Below are 21326 nucleotides of genomic sequence, written 5' to 3'. Positions count from 1 at the left end.
GAATTGATACATTAGTTATATAACTCGCGTCACATATCTCAGCTATACGAGTCAGATGATTGGGATATCCTCGACAAATTGGTGCATTTGACTGTTTGAGTTGACCAGGACGTTTGTTCATTTTCTGCGATATGGGGCACTGATCAGATGAGTAGATGGAAAGAGATGCAATGCATAACCGAGTCTATGTATTTTTGGTGCATGTATATATTGTCACTTTGCCGTAACCATGTTATGTAATGAGTAACGAAAAGGTGAATGAAGGTTCTGGTAGAGAAGAAAAAGGTGATCGAGATATTGTTTGAAATGATTAGATACTGGCTACATGGTTGTGAACATAGACTGATGAAGGTGAAAGGAATCTTTTAACGAAACAATTAACTATAATACAATGTTAGAGAGGAAATGAAAACCGAAAAACTTCTAAGTATGATGGTTACCCTCGTATTTTTATCTAATCTACTCTTCTATACTTTTCTCCCTTTCGTGTTGTAAACCACCAATATCAATACTATTACCACTCGATAAGGTTGACTCGTTGTTGACAGAATGTTGAAGATCTACTAAACCTAATTTACTTCTACTTCTTAATCTATTTACTTTTTTTGGACTTAATGGACTACTATTGCTTGTTGTTGTAGAATTTGAAGAAGTGATTGGTGAAGGTACTGAAATTGAAGAAGAAGATTGTGATAGTGATGAATTTGAAGATAAAGAATTATTGGTTGATGTCGATTCCATTGGCATTGGATCTATAGCAGGACGCATTTTTTTGAAACTTGGTCTTTTACTTAATCCACTTGATGTTGTCGAATCGATTTCACCTATAGTTCTAGTTAATGGATTGTTATCATTATTACTGCTGGCTGTTCCTTCAAGTTCTAATTCAGTTGGACTTGCTCTTCTTTTGATATGTGATTCGTCATCTCCACTTGCTGTAGTACCTATACTTCCCAATGTACCAACACTGGAATTTGATTTGGCAGAAGTCAAATTTGGTATCTTGGGGCTAGGCGTGAATGCTGAAGTCGAGTGTGATGTTGGCCTTGATTGTTCTGTATCACCTTTCTCCTTTTCTTCGTCAAGGATATGCAAATAATTGTGTATAATTGCGCGATGAACGAACAGATATTGTCGAAGCGATTGAACCAAAGACATCCTTTGAACCCTCATACCTTCTAAGACAGATGCAACAGGATCCTTCATTTCCGATATAGGAGAAGGTGTTCGATGTCGGGTATCAGACCGTATGATTGGCATAGGCGCATTCGCATCTTTGTTAGGTGTCATTTTGGATATTCTCCTATAAGCCATAAGGATTAGCTTCCATGTGCTATAAATCGATTTCGGAATGAATGTGTACTCACGCGTCCATAGGAAGCATTTCAGAGGAATGTCTGGTAGAAGCTAGGCTTGGTCTTCTGGTATCGGCACCAGTTTCGCTAGATATGTTGGTGGAAATACTTCCTCTATGTTGAAAGAATTTCTCATCCCTCGGGGGGCCTTCTGGTTCAGCAGGAGCATCGATGTCCATCTTCTCCTCTTGAGTGGAGTTTTTAGCAAGAGCAGCGGCAGTGAGAAGTGTGGGAGGAGGCGTGGGTGCGGTAGTTGTTATGGGGATTGGGGAGGAAGTAGGTGTACCTGAACTTTCCGTTATAGGTTGACCAGTAGTTGAAGGGGTGAGGAATGATACTGCTTTTCCGGAATCTTGACTTTTACTCTTAGCCAAGTCCACTTTATTGATTGCAGTTGGGGCAGCTGGTAAAGGCATTGATGCGGATCGGTTATCTTTCTCTTCGAGTAGATGACCGATAGAAGGCATTTTGTTACGTCGCAATTCACGACGTAAGCCGTCTAAGACTGCATCAACAACAATGAAACTTCCGGTTCGACCGACACCCGCAGAGCCTATAAAGAGTATCAGCGTTGTTGATCATACGATCTGTACACTTAACACTTACAATGAACCAAGACAGGTGGTTGATCAGATCGATCTGAACGGCCACTTGGCTCTGACTCTTCTACAGCTATATCGACATCTTTGATGAGGTGGAAAAGGGTCTCGGGCGTCTCTGGTACATCGAAGTCTGGCCAACCAATACATTGAATCTGAACAATCGTTCTAGGAGGTTCCATAGGCTGGTCACTGTTCGATAACCTGAATACTCTTTTGATATTTCGTTCTTTGCCGGTAGGAAATGATGATGATCTAGGAGTTACAGCTGCAGGACCGAAATCAAAACCGGTTGTAGGTTGATGAGCTTGATCTTCACCTCCACTTTGTGACACCAATTGAAGTTGTAGTGATCCGTATGAGCTGCTGCCCCAGTAATTACCACATTTGATCAGACCTCCTTCGAATTGTTTGGTTATCATGACGATAACCCGTACATCTTGTTCCCATACTAATGTCCAGAAATCATGGTATGTCGCATCCAAGGGTCCTTGTGTAGCGATATATCGACGAGCTGTACCTCGAGGCTGAACGTAAGATGCGTTGATGTAATCCGAGTCTTCGTCGGGAGGCTGTTCTAATCGAACTCGAGAGAAATCATAAGGCCAAATGTTTTTGTACCTAAAGGCCTGTCAGTATATGCGCGTAAATCGGGTAGTGATTTAGTGGGTAACTTTGACACTGACCTATTCTTGGTACCTCTTTCTACACCTGCAGTGATCGAGAATGGGAAATAATCTTCTTGCAGGGTGGCTTCTTCACCGTTCCAATTAGTCAGCCTCTGGACTTCTTCTGCATCATGATGTCTCTTATCTGCCCAACTCTCTCTACCTGCGTCATTACCTAAAGCCATTCCTGATCCTTTACTATGCCATTCCATGACAGCTTGTAATCGCTTCTGTTCATTCAATTCTAAATCATAAAATTGTTTAGCTAATTGATCCATACTTTCTTTTTCAGGCATAGTAGCTAGATCACGCAAGAAGTCGGGTAAATCCTCCACCCGATCCATCACTTTGTCAGGAAGATTCAATGGAATACGTTCGGTGATACCGCCATGGGACAGTTCGAGATTTTGTCGGATATTATCAAAGAATGGATTGGCAGGTTGAAATTTGGCTTTCTTTGGTGATGGCATTCCACTCAAAGATAGTTCGCGAGAGAACGGGGTGGGACGCTCGGTCAGAGTTGAAGTCTGTGAGGTAGGCATAGATATTCCAAAAGGATTGGATTTGAAGCTGAAACCAGGTGTAGGCGGGATCGAAAGACCTGTCGGGGGAGGTGCGCGACCTTTTTGAGAAGTTGTCCCACCTGTCGATTCTATATAAGATTTAAGTAAGCATCGGTAACATCGCTAACGCCATATCTGATTCGCCTGACCTTGTGCAAAAGCTAAAGTACCTAGAGTTCCTGCCATCAATCCGTTATAATCACCAGATTGACTCTTGTTACTTTGAGAGTCCGCCTCGTTCTCAGCTACGAGCCTAATATCTGCATTTGATGTCAAAGCGATGTGACCACCTTTGACGAACCAGAGATGACCAGAATAACCTTCTCTTTCGAATTTCGATGATAACCCATCTAGAACACTTCCATCGGCTACACTCCCACTATCAGCGTCAACTAACACGATATCACCCTTTTCCCGCCATTTGCGGACAGCCTCTGTCGAGTGTTGTGGTAGCATCTGTGCCAATTTCTCCAAGTTGAATGCAGGTCGACGTAATAATGTAGATGGGATGGGTAGAGAATGGGAGGAAGGAATGTGCGAGTTCTGGAAGGATGATGGAGGTCGAACATCGAGAACAAGAGTTGATGGGGAAGAAAGCAATGGCAAAAGCGACTTGGCAGTGATGGGCTGGAGTCGCTTGCCTCCTAAGCCAGCGCCCGGCGAGGAAGCGGTTGAGAGAGGACTAGGTGATTTTCCGGCACGAGAAGGAGGTAACGATAAAGATGGTGTTGGGATACTGCCTTTAGGTATCGAACCTCGTCTTCGAGCTAAGGCGGGTGGTAGAGCGAGCGGTGTGGAGTCACTGTGGGGGAGAACTCCCTGAGTCGCTGCTTTTGCCATTGGCAGAGGGGTCGATCCAGAAGAAGCCATGTTCTTATATCTTAATACAGTTTCTGCACTTAATCCTCTCGAAGGTCCAGGTGGTGGTAGATTGATGGGTGGCGGCGATGATAGTTGGAGAGGTTGATTTGAGCCACCTCCTGTGGAATCAGCTGAACCTCTTCTATCTTGTGCTCCCTCTCCCCATAAGTTTGCTCCACTCCAGCTTCCACCTATATTAAGTCTTTCAAATGGGTATCCCAAATGTGGACTACTTCTTGCCATCGGACCACCTTCTAAAGATGGTGTAGGTGCCCCAGAAGTTGCAGCTAATGAATGCCATGGTGAAGCAACTCCTGAATTGGATGAAGTGGCGATGGGTTGGGAGAATGAGAGATTGAGACCAGTTGTACGAGATGAACCAGTTTGGGCAGCTTGTGGCGAACGAAATGGTGAACTAGCCATTGGCGATTGAGAAGGTGAGGGCGAGAATGGTATTGCTGGTGGTGGATTTCTAGGTTCGTGAGCCGAAGGAAAGTTGGGAATACTAGATGGAGGGACTTGTCGACGTCGATCTGGCGTTTGCTGCTGCTGTTGTTGTTGCTGCTGCTGCTGGACTGGTGGAAATGAAAATTCGAAAGCTGATGAAGGTGGAGTGATGCTTGTCGCCGATCCTTTTGACCAATTGTTTGTTTCTACATCATTTCCATTCCCGTTTGATCTATTACTAACAAATCTGAACCCTTCCCCATTACCAGTACCATTGATGTTATCTGATTGCTCCACTTCCATCTCGTGCATCTGGAATGATTGTAACGATGATATTTTGTACAATGTAACTTTTGATCTAATGTTGCAGTGTGGCCAAATGGAATCTAACTTTCTCTATGATCGGGTCTTTACTGAACGAGATTCATGATCTTTCGTCGTTGAGGAAAGGTCGCAAAAAGTGTATGGGGAGCTTGACTACGTTGAAAGTCGATTATTTGGTGTATGTAAAAAAGCGTTTGTAAGATTGGGGTTCGGAATGTAAATTTTAGATTTTTATTCTTTTGAATTAGATCAGGTCCAGGGAAAATCTAAAAAGTTGTATGACGTGTAAAAGATGCTAAGATGGTATTGGGAGTCGTAAGACCGTTGAACAGTTCCCAACTTATTGTTTCGTGGGCTCTCTTAATTGTTAATTATATGGACGTATATGACTGATAAATGATAAATACCTTTGGTGAGGAAAGAATGATTCTGATATAGTCTGAGGCGTAACCGGATGAACGAAGATGAATTGATTGTAATGCGGCTCGGCCAATAAAAGTTTCTACAGTTGAAACAATGACGATGTTTGGGAGATTCCGTTTTCTTGTTCTTACAGTGCTTTGTCGGTGTTGAAATGAAAAGGTATTAAGTACAGGTATAAATGAATGCGAAACTGCCGTGTATATGCTGTTGATTGGTTGAGAAAAGAAAATATGTCAATTATATGGGTTTGGACAGTGTAAGAGAAAAAAAAGTTAATTGGTAAGTATTGAACAAGAATAATAGCGGACCTAATCGCTAATCGTACTACAGTAAATCTTCGCAACTCGGATACAACCTAATAGTTATGACTATGCTAAGGTATAATAGGAAATGCAAATTATTACTGTAATACCATACACATCATCAGCATCATCACCCCTGTCTGATTATTTGATTTTTAACCCTATTTTCTCCATTTAACCCTTCTTCCATTCGTTCATCCTTCCTCGCTTTTTTCAACGTGGTAGTGACGTAATCCCTCCTTTATACATCATCATCTCGTATTAGTTCAATTACAAATATAATACAAATGCCATTTCAAACAAAGGACATCAAGGCGCATCATTCAGATCAAATTTGTGCTTGCCTTTTAGAAATATATATATATATATATACATGTATGTACCAGGAGAACAACTACCTGCATACATCAAACTCTAGAGTCAATCACAACATTTCAGAACATTAGCTTCAAGAGCGTATCGAAAGAAGAGGGCATTTATTCTCCTGCTCAGCAATAGGAAAATCCTCGCGACAGAACAGTATCGAAATCCACAATCCTGCCCAAAGTATAGAAATACAAATAACCAAATCTGAGCGTTTATTTGTATAACTTCATGATAATTACAAATCATGTTTTCTCTTCGTTTCTTTGGTCAGTTTATACCAAAAGATGCTCCGTTCGCGGAAGGGAAGACTTTAAGACCGATCTGAAGTGGCAAGCTGGCAACAAATGTCCCATATATATGAAGTCATCATGACGATGAGTTTTTCCTTACATGCCATAACGCAATTGACGATTCATGGCACCACTACTGTATTCCAACAATTGCCGTTATAAAAAGTGCGGTCATCCTGGCGAGGCTGTTCTGATGAGCATGGTAAGCTGATGAACCTGTAGGATTTATTGTGAAGAAGTAACCTTTTTGCATATCGTTCATTTTGGTGTAAAGACGCTGTGAGCGGAGATAGAGAAGGAGAAAGGGTCAAAAGCGCGTTTTGGTTTTTCGTTTTGCCTCCGAACATGGCAACTCGAGAATGATGTCAGGTTTATGCGATCAGTCGGTCTCAAGAATTGTAGTGAATCGTATTGGTAGTACCATTAGTGGTAATATGAATGACTACGGTATTAGTAACAATCGTAATGAGTCGTGGTAACCGCAATAACCCTGATTACAGTAATAACCGTGGGAAAGTAGCAATCGTAGTAAAGTAATAATTCATCGTGGTAAAAATAACGACATGACGTCGCAATTATCCTCGTAATAAACCGTCGGATCAATTCTCGCATGAAATCCTACTGTAATCTAAAACATGAACGAACATCTTATGAGATCCTTTTGTAATTCGCATTTTCTGCTTGGGTCAATATTGATTAAGTACACGAAAGCAGAAGAGGAGATGCAATAGACAAAGTGAGCAAGACATGTGGAGGAAAAATATAGCATGGTATTATCGATATCAGCTGCATTGAGATTAGGTCAACCGATAGAGGTCAAAGCGCTCAATTACACCGATGCATAGTAAGCATTCCATTCAAAATGAATTCCTTCAACATGACTACGCGGATTAATAGTACTGCAATACCCCATTCGCCCGAGGTGAAGTTGAAAGTGGTCATTAGTTCAACACAAAAAGAGGCATCATGCACCTTCAACACATGCCGATCCTGCAATACCAACATAAGCAATTGAAAATGAGGTCTTCATTTAGTTATGTCTGACAAAAAGGTGTATGTTGTCCGCACGATAAGGGTGTTACTGTGTATGTTGTAGGTAAAGACCCTTCACTGGACAAAAAAAAAGGAGATATCATCACGCATGGATCGTGTTTCATCAATGAAAACATCCTGACTAATCTTTTATTCCTCCCCCTTTTATTCTTCTTTTTCTCTATTTTATCCTCACTGAGAACTTTTCATTCGTACAGCTGCGTTCTGCTCCTGACAATAATATATAAGAAAATAAATTATCCATTCTTTTCTTTCAATTTCAATTCCCTTCTTCATTTTCAATTTTGTTCTTTTTCGCTTGAAGTTCAATCTCCTCTACTATCAATTTCGATTCCCTTCATCGATTCTAACTCCATCCACTTAAAATCAGACACCGTTTCATGTCCACCTTTTTTAACTACTCACCCAACTATTTTGAATTTCAACAACCAGCACAACAGACAACCCAATTTGATAATTCCCACATTGTGTTGCTTCCCTGATTTTTAGAGCAAGCCTATCCGGATCTGATTTTGAAAACGAAGGAGATAGAGAAGATCACGAAGATTTAGAAGCTGATGAAGAAGTTGACGATGGTTGAAAAGAAACTGCTGAGAATGATCAAGCAGCTACACCACCAACAAGCGAAATGATGAATATGGGTGGTGAGGAACTCGATAGATCTCGTGGTAATACTTTAGATTCAGAACCCGAAAATGAAGAGGAAGGAGATGGCGAAGACCATTAAGATGAAGGAGGTGATCAAGATGTTAAAGAAGTTAGAAATAACGGTCAAGATCAAATTGAAACTACCGTAATCAAAGGAATCTGGTGGAATTGGTTCTTGAACATTCATCTTTGTCTACGATCAAATCAAGAATGCCATCCAAGGTACTCAAATAATCTTGCTGACAAAGCCTTAGAGACAAGGAGTACAAGAGGATTTTTAGATCATGAGTCCAGAAGTTGAGGCTTCAAATTCGACCTTGAAGATATGCCTGAACTGAATCAAGAGGTAAAAGAACAGAAAGATGTGGTTGACCGATATATGACATACGAAATCGATTTGAACGAAAAGGTCATGACACCGCTTAGAGGTCTTTTTGCAGACTGGGTGATTCGCAGAACCCACAAATCTATGGGTCATGATGGTCAAAATCTCACCGACATTCAAGTGGTTGAACCTCAACCGGTGTTGGCTATTGTCAAAAAGGAAGACGCTCAATTTGTGGTCAAAGAGCGACGTGCCATAAAAGATCCTCATGGTTACCAATATGGGTACTGGCATCCAGATCTACCAACGCCTTCTGCTATTCTTGATGTCGCCGTCGCAATCCGAAAACACTTGGTTGATGATAAAGATCTCAATGATTTCAATGATAAAGAAAAATAGAAGATTGTCGTTTATTGCCGATGGACTTCAATGATCAAATTCTATCAAATGCATTTTGCGCGTCACGGTATATTCACTTCAACTTGTCATGGTAGTATGGATCAAGCTGCAAGGCCAAAAGCTATTAATGAGTTTAAACTCGATGAAGATCACGATTGTGATAGGTTGGTGGAGTTTGTGGTTGGAGAATTGATAAACGAGATGGATATTAACAGACTTCATCGGAAACCAGTGTAATAGTAAGTGATGATCAGTAAGTCATTTTTCAATTATCGTCAATTATTTGGCGGACTTACCAAGCAGACGATTTTATTTCTCCACCGAACTCTTTCAAGATCTCCAAGTACGTGGAAGTTCATTCACCACGAGCAAAGAAAACCTTCAAGAGTCAGCTGCTTGACGAGGGTTCGTAATACGGTCTTTCCCACTTTAGACGCGATTGGAGTGGCCAGTACAACCTGATAGCTTGTTTAGTCGACTCAATGGATCTCAGTGTTCAGATCCAAGGAAATATGAACTCTGGCAAGTCCTATACTATACCACTATGGAAATGTTGCGACACCTATTGGCAACCATATTGGATCCTCAAAACGATGGGAAAATCGATGAGGTTGAACTCACAATCTGGGGTAACGCTCATCAAAAGGGGTCTTCGGGTATAGACGATTTTCAATCACAGTTGGTTGGCACTACTAAGGAGGACTTGGTGTACATCCTCGAAGATTTTGTTTTTGTTTTTCTTGGTCATACCTTCTAAATTATACCGAACTTTTCCAGCATAGTGCGCTATATTCACTTCTAGGCTGCTCTCGGTAGTTTGTGTATTTGCTGTGTGACTACCGCGGCGGAGAGGAGGTTGCCTCGAGGCAGGTGAAGATTTTTAGGTATTTAGTACATCTTTGGTTTTATTTCACCTTTTATTGGTTCATGAAGAGTTAACAAATTGAGACCTTCTACCGCGTTTGGGACGCCTTGGACTCCCAGAAACTACTCATCGAAAGGTGGGAGTACAATGAATAAATCTATGCAGCGGAGTGCATCTTTCCTCGATCTTTCTACCTCACACCCGGTCGTCGAACAAGCAGTCTTACCAACAGCTACACCGCTATTCAGTAGCCTCTTCTGGTTCCGTACCACACCTTCACCTCCATTTCAGTACCGTTCCCAGTCCAGGTAAAACTGCGACCTTGAAGCAAACATTCCCATTTTACATTGAACCCCAAAGTCCTCCTCCAGATACACTTTCATCTTCACGAAAGGGTTCACCCAACCTGGAACCTCTTCCCGATATTAGAGAATTCTCTCCATTAAACATGAACTCTATCATCGCTTCTTCAACCGATACGACAAACTTACCCAATTCATTTAATCTTCCTTCATCACCTGGTCCTCCTACTCCTTCTCGAATTGTTCGAACTGTAAACAGTTGTAGAGCTTTTGAAGAGTTACTCAATGCTGTTGTGGATAAGAAGGTTACGGTAAAAGTGGTTGAATATAGCTACAAAGGCGAACAGCAGCTCAAAATCAAGAGAAGCTGTACACTCGAGAATAAGCTATCGGCCACAACTTGGATTCAAGAAGTGGACCGTAAGCGTAGCAGCGCTGGGACCGAAGCGAATAGAACTAGTTCTAGGTGTACATTACATATAACTATGAGCTTTCAAATACCATCCTTACCCTTCGATCGACCTCAATCAAAAATAAAGCAAAGGGTAGATAGGCGATATACTGTTTAATAAAATACAAACAAAAGTTCACAAATGTTTTCAAGATGATGTTGTAGTATTGTAACGGAACTACCACCAGAACCTGAAGAATTAGACACTTTACGTTGGCATCAGATAGTGAATATGGTCGTTCACACGGCTGATCCTGAGAAACTAGATGCTACGGCATCGTTACCCGCCCCAAAATCAGTCATTTCTGTTTCAGACAAAGAATATCATCAAGAACTACAAGATGATCCTGATTTAAAAGACATGCGTGAAGAAATGCTAGCGGTTAGATGCTACAAATGTGATCATTTAAAATGTAACAATGCGCTAGTTAAGATAGACGTATTCATATACGTATGACTTTCTTCCGTCAAACATTTTGACTAGAACTGGCGGATCGTGTTGGTATTTTGTTAAACCATTGACGTCGTAACAACGTTCGTCAAGGAAACTAGTAGCTCCACTATCAATTAATATTCTGTAGCTGGGAAATCCAGAACCACAAAGACTTGAGGACGACAATATTCATCGTTGCTGATTGAGCTGAATATTGAATTTGGGAAGTGAGGAATTTAGAAACGTAATTTTATGAAGGAACTGCCGAAAGAATTATGGGGGAGCCTCTCTTCACGTTCTTTACTGATGAGAGGTGCTTACTTTTGATTCCATCAGTGATTCCTCTAAATAAGAGACTTGGTTCACTCTTTGGGTGTCCCTTGTTGAGGCTTGACCAGAAGGTTGCGTACTTGATGATGAGGAATTTGATGTATTCATCCAACCCTTGGTGCATTCCCGGGCAATGTGATTCTTGTTCCCACACTTTATACACAACCTGTTAGCCATTTGGTAATTCCTTAGGTCTTTAGAAACAGTTAAACTACTTTCAGTTCTTCGACTTGAACCTGATTTAGTTTCTTCGACCTTTTCATTTGAGTTGTTTTTATTATTTGTTGTTTTGTTATTGATTCTACTGTTTTCAGTCTTTTCATTTTTGTCATGTCGGCCACCACTGGTGACCTCCACGACACGCAACCCACAATCACGTAACCTACGATTACGTAACCCAGCCTACTTTCGGTTTCTTGACTGTTGGTCAACTTCACTTAGTTATTGTTCAACATTGAAGGATATCCTTCCCATATAACGGATATCCTTTGCAATTGGTGGATGTCCTTCGTAAACTATGGATATCCTTGGTTGGTTCAACTTCTACATTGTCCAACATTAGAATCACTTCGAGAACATTAGAACATTACGCGTAGGACAATATATACTTAATTATTCTTAGAATTCATAACTCTTTCCTTTCCTTATGAATTCTCTATTGTTGTCTCTCTACTATTACTGTTGAACAGAATCGATAATTGCGATAGCTCAGCTCGCCATACTGCTACAACGCCTATTGTCCTAGTTTGGCCTTCAAATGCTGAGTATCTCGTTCCCTTCTTAAGGAAATCCTTCAGTGCGACGGATTTTACTTCATATCTCAAGGAATTCGCTCATTCGCAAACGATATCCTTCCTATCGTCGGATATCCTTCGGTCCAGCCTCATTCCCCTATGTTAATACTGATTATGTTGTATGAATCGGGCCTTCTAGCTGAGGTATTGCTTGATCATCGTGACAACAGGCCTTAACAAGTAAGTCTAATATGTCCGGGACATCTGCAAGCTTCATTCAGGCTTGGGACATAATATCCTTGTAGTATAAGAAGAAGTTATTGTTTGAACCAAGACAGGTTATCATAGTGAATTTACTACCGAATACACAATCCACAAAAACTGGTAAATTGCCACGTGACTTTATGGGCGACCTGAAATGTCAGGCACTACATTTCACATCGTCCTCCAGTATCATCATCGACTTGACTGCCGGAAAGTGTTAAAATGTTATCAATAAGAAAGTGATATTCAGTCTAATGAACGTTATTCGGCAACTATCTCAATTATAGATCATCAAAATACTCATAACAAATCAGTGTCGGGTCAAAGTTATCAGGGATGACAGGGGACAATCAGCAAGCTCGACGGTTTGATGTCGATTTTAAGAAAATTCCCGGCACATTGAGTGTAACTTCGACTCATATCGCATGGGTACCGAAAGAACAAGGAGCGATGGACCGTCAGAATCAAGCTATGGAAAGGGCTATAAGTGAGCTTATAAATACAACTTCTACACGTCTAATTCTGAACTGACGTATATGAATATTATCCTTTAGATATGTTAGCAAGTAAAGCAGGATCAAAATCTATTAGTTTGAAAATCTTATTTAGAGATGATATACCTTCTGGAGGATTATTATTTGTTTTTTCGAATTTGAAAAGTAGAGAAGATGATCGTAAATCAGTTCAAGATATATTAATTCCTTTTGTAGCCGCAAACAAGAATCCTCAACCACCACAAGCGCAAGCAGGATCAAATGCAAATGGTAATACTTCAACAGCTTCTGAACCGGTCATACAACCAAGTACATCAGCAGCTCAAGCAGTAGTGTCAGCAAATCAAAATAAAGGTAGCAAACGTAAAGCAGATGAAATATCATCTTCAGGAGGTAATACACCAAATAATGTCAACTCACCTTCGGTAACAGCAAATTTATCACCCGCAGCTAGAGCACAAAGGAAAAAGGAATATAAATTAAGACAAAAAGTTTTAGAAAAAAATCCTACATTGAGAATGTTACATAGAGAGCTGGTCATTGGGAAGCAGATCACTGAAGAGGAATTTTGGGACGGAAGAGAGGTAAGTTAAAAACATTCCTGCTAAATGATAATCTACATGTACCTTGTAAAGTGATGATCAAATCGCTCATCGTCCATGATGATTAGGCCCTAATACAGGCTGAAGAGATGGCATATGCACAAAAACCAGGAAGAGCATCAAGATTATTAGATGATAGATTTGATTTAGATGCAGGTAGAAAAGGAAAATCTACTGGTGGTACAGGTGTAGGTATAAAAACTCAAGAAAATGGTCCAATAGTTTTGAAATTGTCTAAAGAATTAACTAGAGAGATATTTGAAGAATTTCCTGTTGTACAAGATGCTTATGCTAAATATGTTCCAGGGGTAAGTGATAGATAGGATTTAAGCCTCTCTTGCCCAGTCCCATTAACCCTTGTCCTCTTGCAGATAAGCGAGACTGAATTTTGGTCAAGATACTTTACTTCACAATTATGGGAAAGACATAGAGCATCAGTCAGAAAATCTGCTGTTGATGAGAGTTCAAGAAAGAAAGATGATATCTTCGATCAGTATCTCGAAGAGCCAGATTGGAGTGAGTAATGCATTAGCATCGAAACCAGCGTAGCTAAACCCCACCTCTTAGACATACAGCCTAGACAGAATATGCCTGATGATGTTGAGAGATTTTTGGATTTGGCGGCCACGGAAGAGGATCATGGAGAGGTGAGTTGTCAGCAGAAGGAACAAGGTTTCATGCAGTTGACCATCATTACAGTCTATAACGGTCCGAGATGTGACTATGCAAGCTGGGCGAGAGAGGAGTGCCTTACCGCTGATTAGACGATTCAACGACCACTCGAAGAAGCTGTTACGAGCGTGAGTCAGAACAAACAACCTACCTTTTAGTCGTTATTAACCTGATTCGATAGTGCCGATGCAAATCGCGATCGATCAGCTTTGGATGACTCGTTGTACGGTTCTGTAAGCTGCTGTACCTTACAACTTGGTATTTCCAACTCGTATTAATCAAGATCTTTCTATTCACAGGGAATCGATCTATATAATGAAATCGATCTTCCGGATTTACGTGGACCTGCTCAAGACAACACAATTACACTGGATGTACAGGAAGCAAGTGAAATGGCGGATAAGCAAGGTGAAGAAGGTGACAGCGGAGTATTACCGGGGAAGTCGGAAGAAGTGAGTTTTGCCAATTGCATCTTTCACTCATTCTCTTCTCCGTCAGAGCTAATGCCACAGTAATTGAAAGGAAATCCACGCAATAGCAACAGAATCAACCAAGATTTTACAGAACTTCAAGCCAAACTTTTCAGTTATTTGTTTACCTAATCCAGGACATCATACAACCGAATCTGATGGTACGACAGAAGTAAATCCGGAGTATCAAGCATTCGCCGAACAAAGAGATGCACAAGCTGCTGCTTATCATGTAGTAAAAGATTTACATGTTAGAGCTAATGCTGAAGTTGCTATAAACTGTAAGTTTACTTTTCTACGTGGTTATGATATCACATACTCCTTTATATGATTGCTCAATTAAAAAACATAAAGAATTGGAATGTACGGCTCACTGACGATTTTGGCCTTTGTTTTGTTCGAATATAGCACCATTTCCAGAACAGTTGCACGAACAAATGAAATCGTGTCATAATGCAGCCACAGAATTTCTAAGGCAATATTGGTCATCCATTTTACCCTCACAATTAGGTACTTTGGGTAATTCATTGAGTAAGCAGCAGAAAGAAGACAAGGCAATCAAGATGATTGGATATCTAAAATCAACTGAAAACAAAGTAAAAGCTATAATCGAGACTGGTGTGATATTAGGTTTTGATCCTGAACGTGTAAGAAAGGTGGGTTGGGGGAACAAGCTAAATAATTAAGCAAATATAAGGCTGACTTTGTATTTATCTGTATCTTTTCTTAGGCTATGGCTCCTACAGTCAGTGCTGTTCAAATTGCTCTTGCGAGAGAAGCGAAGAGGAGAAATAAAGCTTGATTGCTTTGTAGAATGTACAGGATTAGTGGAGAAATGAATGGTATCGCATTGTCCATTGTGTATATAGGGTATATAATATGTATGTTTGTATATGTATGAACCTGTCAACTATATATTATGATATCCATGTCCTGGGTATTCAGAATAAATGAATGAATGCAATGAAGAATAATAAAACCCTTAGATATATGTAATGAGACCCACCGATTGATTATACTATTCACAGACGAAAAAGGAAAAGAAGCTTCAAAATCTTATAACAATAATGATACACCACCTGCAATGAAAGATACAACTATCATATTGAATGACCCAACAATTGATTGAGAAGTAGCTGAAGAAGTAGCTGATCCATTGGTGGTACCACTTGATCTAGCTGAAGCGGATGATGAAGCTGATGCTCTGATAGTTGAAGTAGTTAATAAACCAGGAGCTGATGTAGATGCTGTAGTTCCTTGTGCAGCAGCAACTGAAACTGTCGTTGGTGGTGTACCTGAACTTTCTGCTGATGTAACTGTAACTACTTGTGTACTTGCTACAGCTTGACTTTGTTGTGCTGCTTTTGTTGTTGATGGTGATGCGGATGATGAAGATGATTCAGGGGTAGAACTGTTTAATGTAATGTGAATGCAAACAAAGAAATGTTAGCTCGGTTTCATCTTTTTAGCGTGTTTTACCACGTTTGGCGGATACACTAAATAAACAACGACTTACGCAGTTGATGTTGATTGTTTCTCGCTTCTACATGCATAAAAGTAGTCGTTAGCATTAGTCTCGTTACACTTCACATTAAAGATCAAAATTCCTTCATCATGCATTTCGTTATATTGTATACACAGTGAAAAAGTAGTACGTTAAAAATCGTGTTTGTGTTTTTGCTTTATTTTTGATAGTTTTCAGGGTATATATCTATAAATTGTAGAAAAAGGAGAAAAAATGAGGAACTCCAGGTTCTGCACATCTAAAGAGATGAAGTCTCTGTGACGTTTGCAGTAAGAGATGGATAAGACTCGTCACATATAGTGATCGAAGCAGTAGAATTGGGTGAAAAAGTAGGAACAACCGTAGTATTAATTGTGAAAGATGGGGATGAGATAGAAGATGTATAATTTGAAACGTACTCAGAATTTGTGGTTGAAGCGGATACTGCGGCCGAAGTAGCTGATGCACTAGAAGTAGAAGGTTCAGCGTTAGATGATGTAACTGTTGTTTCTGGACTGGAAGCTTCGTTCGATGTGGTTGAAGGAGAAGAGACTGACGAAGTTGATGGTGAAGCAGAAGATACAGGTGATGATGATGATGCTACAGCTGAACTTGATGATGAACTACTTCCACCATTGTTCATACTTGATCCATGTGCTGCGCAATAAGCTTCACCGTATTCGACAGCGTCAGTTGCATTTGCAGTCTAGAGATGATCACAATAGATATATTAGTTCAATCCATTAACAAGCAGAATAAGGTATATAGACTGTTGTAAGAGAGCACGAGATAACTTACTGTACAACTTGAACTTAAACAGGATCTGATTGATGCAGTTATGATTTCTGATGTACAATAACATTTGATATCGCCTTTTGTGCATTCTCCCTATAAAGTTCAGTACATCATGATGGATTAGCTTTCGTGTCTTTACGTAGGGCAATTACCAATGACTATTCATATAGAAATCCGCCTCTCCACAACACGAGGATTACCCAGCTTTATAACTCACCTCAAAGTTATCAACTGTATTGAAACATTGTTGGGCACATGCAGGGGCAGTACCATCTTGTCTTTCAACTAAAACTAACGGACTAGCGATAGTCTAACGAATGAAAGATCATTCATCATAAGCATCATAATCTAATCTTGTATTGAATAATGATCGAGCTGCTGAGGGAATATTGGCAGAAAAACTTACAGCAGCAAGGAAAGGTAAGACAGTCAAAACACTAGTAAACTTCATTTTATCTATATTGTATTATTCTATTCTTTGTTTATTATAAGTGTATACTACTATAGTACTATATGTGTATTTTGAGTTGTAATGAATGTTAAAGGCGAAGCAGATAGGTTGTTATACTCGATTTGATAATATTGTTTATGAGATTTGTTTTTCGATTAACGATGTTTTTTGGAGGTTATGATGAAAGAAAGAAAGTATAAAGGTAACATTAACTTGGTATCATTCAACCTTTTTCTTAACAACAACTAGTACTCTACTTGTAAGGTAGTTTTTGATTTGATTTTTAGCTCCAATTCCTATTCCTATTCAGATTCACTTTTTTAGCGTTATAGTCCGTGTGTAGAGTAGATGATATTATTATTTGAAACCGTCGTTGTAAAGCCTCCTTTTGTATGAGCTAGTAGTAAAAGAATCCAGATTCGGGGACCCCTTAATTTAACAACCTGAAAAGTGAAATATAAAAATATATAAATTACGAATATTACCATAAAAGAATAAAAAGCAATCACCTCCCTGAAACCCCCTGAAACGATGATTCCGTGCACGTGGTTAGCCTTTTAACGGAAACCCTGATGCATCATCATCGCCATCCTTCCTCAATTGCCAAGAGATATCTACCAGTACAAATACGATGAATGAACTGTATACACTATCTCAAAGGTATTTTGTCAGTATCTTCGAGTCAGCCAATCATTTCCTTTGTCTGTTCAGATTCGATCAAGCTGCAAATATTACCTTTTTTCATTTCATACATGCGACTGAATGATTACATGTTATTCGAATGCTACACATCTATTTTTGAGTTCATGAATGTTTATAAGTCGTTATATAGTACAATCTAATGTTATTTGAGAATATATAATTGTTATAAATGTTGCTGGTATATAATTGTGGTTATTAAAACACCAGCTCCATGATTTTTGTTCTGTTTTCTATTTTCATTCTACTAATTTGGATTTTTGATTATTTTGTTGGATGCTTTTTTTTTTCATCTTGCCAGAGACAATCACAACATCGTTCGTTACTGCTCAACCTGCCTATTCTTTCTTTTCCAATCTTTTACTTTTCGTCGCCAACTCAACATTCCATCAGCTTTCAGTGCCATCGTTTTCACCATCAACTTCAGCAACAAAAGCATCTTGAGGAGCTCTGGTACCTGGAACTACTTTATTTGGATCAGGTCGTTTTTGACCCTTTTCTTGCTCTTCAGTTTGTGGTTCTTCACCGGGAATACCTGCAATTTCTCTTACACCAAAATCTAATATCCAACATTTCCCTGCACTTCGCTGTGATTTACGATATGATTAGTGTTCAGACAGCATGTGTATTTTGAATAAACTCACCTGTTGTATAAATAATCTTTCGCCATCAAAAAGGATAACATTAGCTGCACCTTTGTTACCCAAGACAAAATCTCCGGCGATCTCATTACAACCCAGATTACTATCTCCGTCATCTTTGATAGGTTGTATGACTTCTCTCCTATATCTGATTGGTCTTCTTCGCTATAGATCAAAAAAAATCACGCATCGTAAGCATCGAATGTTATCGAAGAAAGCTACTTACATCTTCGTCTTCCGCATCAGTGTCATTCTCACCAATCTTACCTAAACCACCTAAAGGTCTAAAATCACAGGTTATGGTTCTCAATCTCTTTTGATTGAAATCTAGGACTGTTAAATGGAGCAGACCATGTAATTTTAATAAAGTATAATTATGATGATATAATCTGAGACTGTTTTGAGCTTCATAAAAACCATGAAAAAAGTTCGGTGAATGGGCAGGTTCAGTCCAAGTATAAGCATGACCTGACCACTGAGAGAACGGTATAGAATCTAATCCTGAGAAAGGATCCCATTCATTTTTCCAAGCTCCATGCGGTGGTGGGATTTTACGTTCTTTTTGTAATCTGAATTGCTGTAAATGTTTTGTAGGTAAAACAATGATTAATCGCCAAGTAGCATCTTCATTGATGATAAATTCTGTGGCTACCAAAATCAATCCAAATGGCCCGTTTCTTTGCAGAAAGGGTAAATGTTCTTGATCCCTTGTAACGATACTCGCGCTCTCGGGCAGATCAAGCAGATCTCGAACTGTTTCTTCAAGCAAATTCGTGCAGAACGGTAATTCCAGTAAAAGAGGTAAAGAACTAGTCCCAGGATATGATGTATCGACCTCAAAAACCGCAAGATATGCCGCGCTGTTTCTGATATCAGTATAAGCAGGCAAAAGGGTATCACGTACGTTTGTGCTAAACTTTCATCCTCAGGGCTATGAGGCATGTCGAGGCCTAACACTATATTCTTTCCTGCCCATGCCATACCTAGATTACTTTCCCATATTGCCGGTGATTCAGGTGGAAGTCTCTACAGTACATGTTAGTTGATGCTACAAGTGTGATATTTGATATAGTTATTACTCACACCTAAACGTTCACCTGTTTCCCAATCAAAAATCCAGACAATACCACTACACCAAACCATAACTCTTCCCCCTATTGTTAAGCTGACGTTGTGAGGATCTTCACCTTCCCAGCCTTCTTCCAAAATCCTGAAGCCATCTTTTTCATAGGGCACAGCATCTTCGTCTTCATTGAATAAATGCAAGGCCCTCATTTTTATATTAGTTTTACTATGTGAATCGCCTTCATCTTCTTGCACGATGATTACATCCTGATGTACATCTAAATCAAATAAGTCTGTATAAGGCTTGAAAGAAACCTTTACTTTCTTTGATTCACCTAATCTCCATATAGTACATAAAGTATATTTACCATCTTCCGGATCAGGTTTGTTGACTTGATCTAAAGGTTGAGTTATAACATATTTTCCTGCAACAGTATGTAGAACTTGATCATCAGGTAAATCAGTTTCAGTTATTCTTGGTCTTAATAAGTCTAAATTTGTTTCTCTAGTAATCAATCTACGTAAACGTTCACCAGGTGGGAAAAACCTTTCTCCATCATATAATTGGGATTGATGTAACGATTGTCGTAAATTAAGTTGAAGATAAACTGATTTGTGAACTACTTTATTCCAATGATGGCAAACTGCTGCACACCGTAAGATATCTAAAGGTTGCAATTCTTGAAAAATCAAATCAAGGACATGATGAGGTAGTCTTTGCACCATGATAGGAGATGAGGATTATCGATTCAAAGCTTTCGAAGCGGGCGAATGGGAAAAAAATATGGAAATGAAAGAAGAAAGAAAATCTGAAAAAATAAATAAAAGAGGTGAAGTAGACAGAGTGACAATTGTGAAAAGAGCGTATGATTTTTATAGGTGGAGAAAGAAAAGAAAAGGAATCACAAATCAGTTTTGACAGAAGTCAACGTCAATGATCAGTCCGTAGTCAGTTCAATGGGAAATACAGTGACGAGGTGGCGACTTGATTCGACTACTATAATATTGGTAATAATGTGAATCAATACCATCATACTAGTAACACTGTACTGCCTGAGAATATCCAGTGTGAACATAAGACTATTTATTTTTCGATATGCCGAGGAATTTCCCCTTGTACATACATATATAGCTCCGTTAAAGCTATCTTGAATCAAGAAACAAAGCTAAAATACAGAATCATTATTCGTGGGATCATACAGGAATGAAGTCAAGTGAAGTATGTACTCACCTTTGATCCCAATTCCCCACAATCAACATCGTCATGCTCCTTTTACCCCTTTCGATAATCAAATGGGTTTAACATAGGATCAACCCGTAACATATGTCAAGACTTGATAAAGCTAAAGCAAATAACCTTAAAAATAACTATTAGATTCCGAATCTGTGGTAAGAAAGAAGAAGAAGAAGAAGATAAAATGGTCATCTTGATTACCTACATTTTGGTTTCGGCAATATATGACAAAGAATATTCACTGTTACGTCATTCTGATCTTGTCATAAAGATCAGATGTGTTCGTAGTAAAACTATAAATCTTATCTTTCACATTCCTTTGCTAAATCATCACTACAGTGTATTCGTACATCAGGCGGGTCACCAGGTAGTGTTAGTATGATATCTCTCGAACGCGTCAAGACACGTTGATTATGTTCCTAAGGTTCTAATATTAATATCCCAGATACCGATGTTCATTTTTTCGGATGAAAGCGATATGAAGCTAAAAGGACGATAATGGGGGCTCGAAGGGATATATATGTGCCCTGAAACACAAAAGGATCGCTTGAATCTATCTTTTCCTTGTTTCCTTTTCCTATAATTATAACCTGCATACAGTTGTGTAGCTTAGACGAGAAGCTTTGATCATGCGCAGCAATACAAAAGATCAAGCATTGGGCACCGAAATTCAAAATTTCTCGGATAAACTGGCTCC

General features: G+C 39.5%; 5 protein-coding genes across 5 annotated transcripts; 2 read left to right on the top strand and 3 right to left on the bottom strand.

The window, feature by feature from the left end:
- Window positions 1-459: 459 nt before the first annotated feature.
- L201_004017 (uncharacterized protein) lies at window positions 460-4796 on the bottom strand (the record flags this gene model as incomplete). Its single annotated transcript, XM_066219765.1, has 5 exons — window positions 460-1303; window positions 1368-1908; window positions 1962-2575; window positions 2641-3274; window positions 3335-4796. 5 exons carry the CDS (start codon window positions 4794-4796, stop codon window positions 460-462), a joined length of 4095 nt encoding a protein of 1364 aa, XP_066075862.1.
- A 3428-nt stretch (window positions 4797-8224) lies between these two features.
- Window positions 8225-8623, top strand: L201_004016 (uncharacterized protein; the record flags this gene model as incomplete). The annotated part of the gene is made up of 1 exon (XM_066219764.1): window positions 8225-8623. The coding sequence occupies one exon, from the start codon at window positions 8225-8227 to the stop codon at window positions 8621-8623; it is 399 nt and encodes a 132-aa protein (XP_066075861.1).
- Window positions 8624-12338: 3715 nt separating this feature from the next.
- Window positions 12339-15042, top strand: L201_004015 (uncharacterized protein; the record flags this gene model as incomplete). Its single annotated transcript, XM_066219763.1, has 11 exons — window positions 12339-12489; window positions 12557-13080; window positions 13167-13406; window positions 13470-13614; window positions 13666-13745; window positions 13798-13898; window positions 13952-14003; window positions 14070-14222; window positions 14293-14521; window positions 14649-14896; window positions 14971-15042. 11 exons carry the CDS (start codon window positions 12339-12341, stop codon window positions 15040-15042), a joined length of 1995 nt encoding a protein of 664 aa, XP_066075860.1.
- Window positions 15043-15296: 254 nt separating this feature from the next.
- On the bottom strand, window positions 15297-16990 carry L201_004014 (uncharacterized protein; the record flags this gene model as incomplete). The annotated part of the gene is made up of 6 exons (XM_066219762.1): window positions 15297-15651; window positions 15757-15783; window positions 16164-16450; window positions 16543-16632; window positions 16757-16849; window positions 16946-16990. 6 exons carry the CDS (start codon window positions 16988-16990, stop codon window positions 15297-15299), a joined length of 897 nt encoding a protein of 298 aa, XP_066075859.1.
- A 1088-nt stretch (window positions 16991-18078) lies between these two features.
- On the bottom strand, window positions 18079-20121 carry L201_004013 (uncharacterized protein; the record flags this gene model as incomplete). Its single annotated transcript, XM_066219761.1, has 5 exons — window positions 18079-18276; window positions 18334-18495; window positions 18557-19190; window positions 19235-19356; window positions 19414-20121. 5 exons carry the CDS (start codon window positions 20119-20121, stop codon window positions 18079-18081), a joined length of 1824 nt encoding a protein of 607 aa, XP_066075858.1.
- Window positions 20122-21326: the final 1205 nt, after the last annotated feature.

Source organism: Kwoniella dendrophila, chromosome 5 (assembly GCF_036810415.1).
Source record: "Kwoniella dendrophila CBS 6074 chromosome 5, complete sequence".
Classification (NCBI taxonomy): Eukaryota; Fungi; Basidiomycota; class Tremellomycetes; order Tremellales; family Cryptococcaceae; genus Kwoniella; species Kwoniella dendrophila.
Note: the sequence above shows the minus strand (reverse complement) of the source record. Positions and strands in the feature narration are given on the sequence as shown.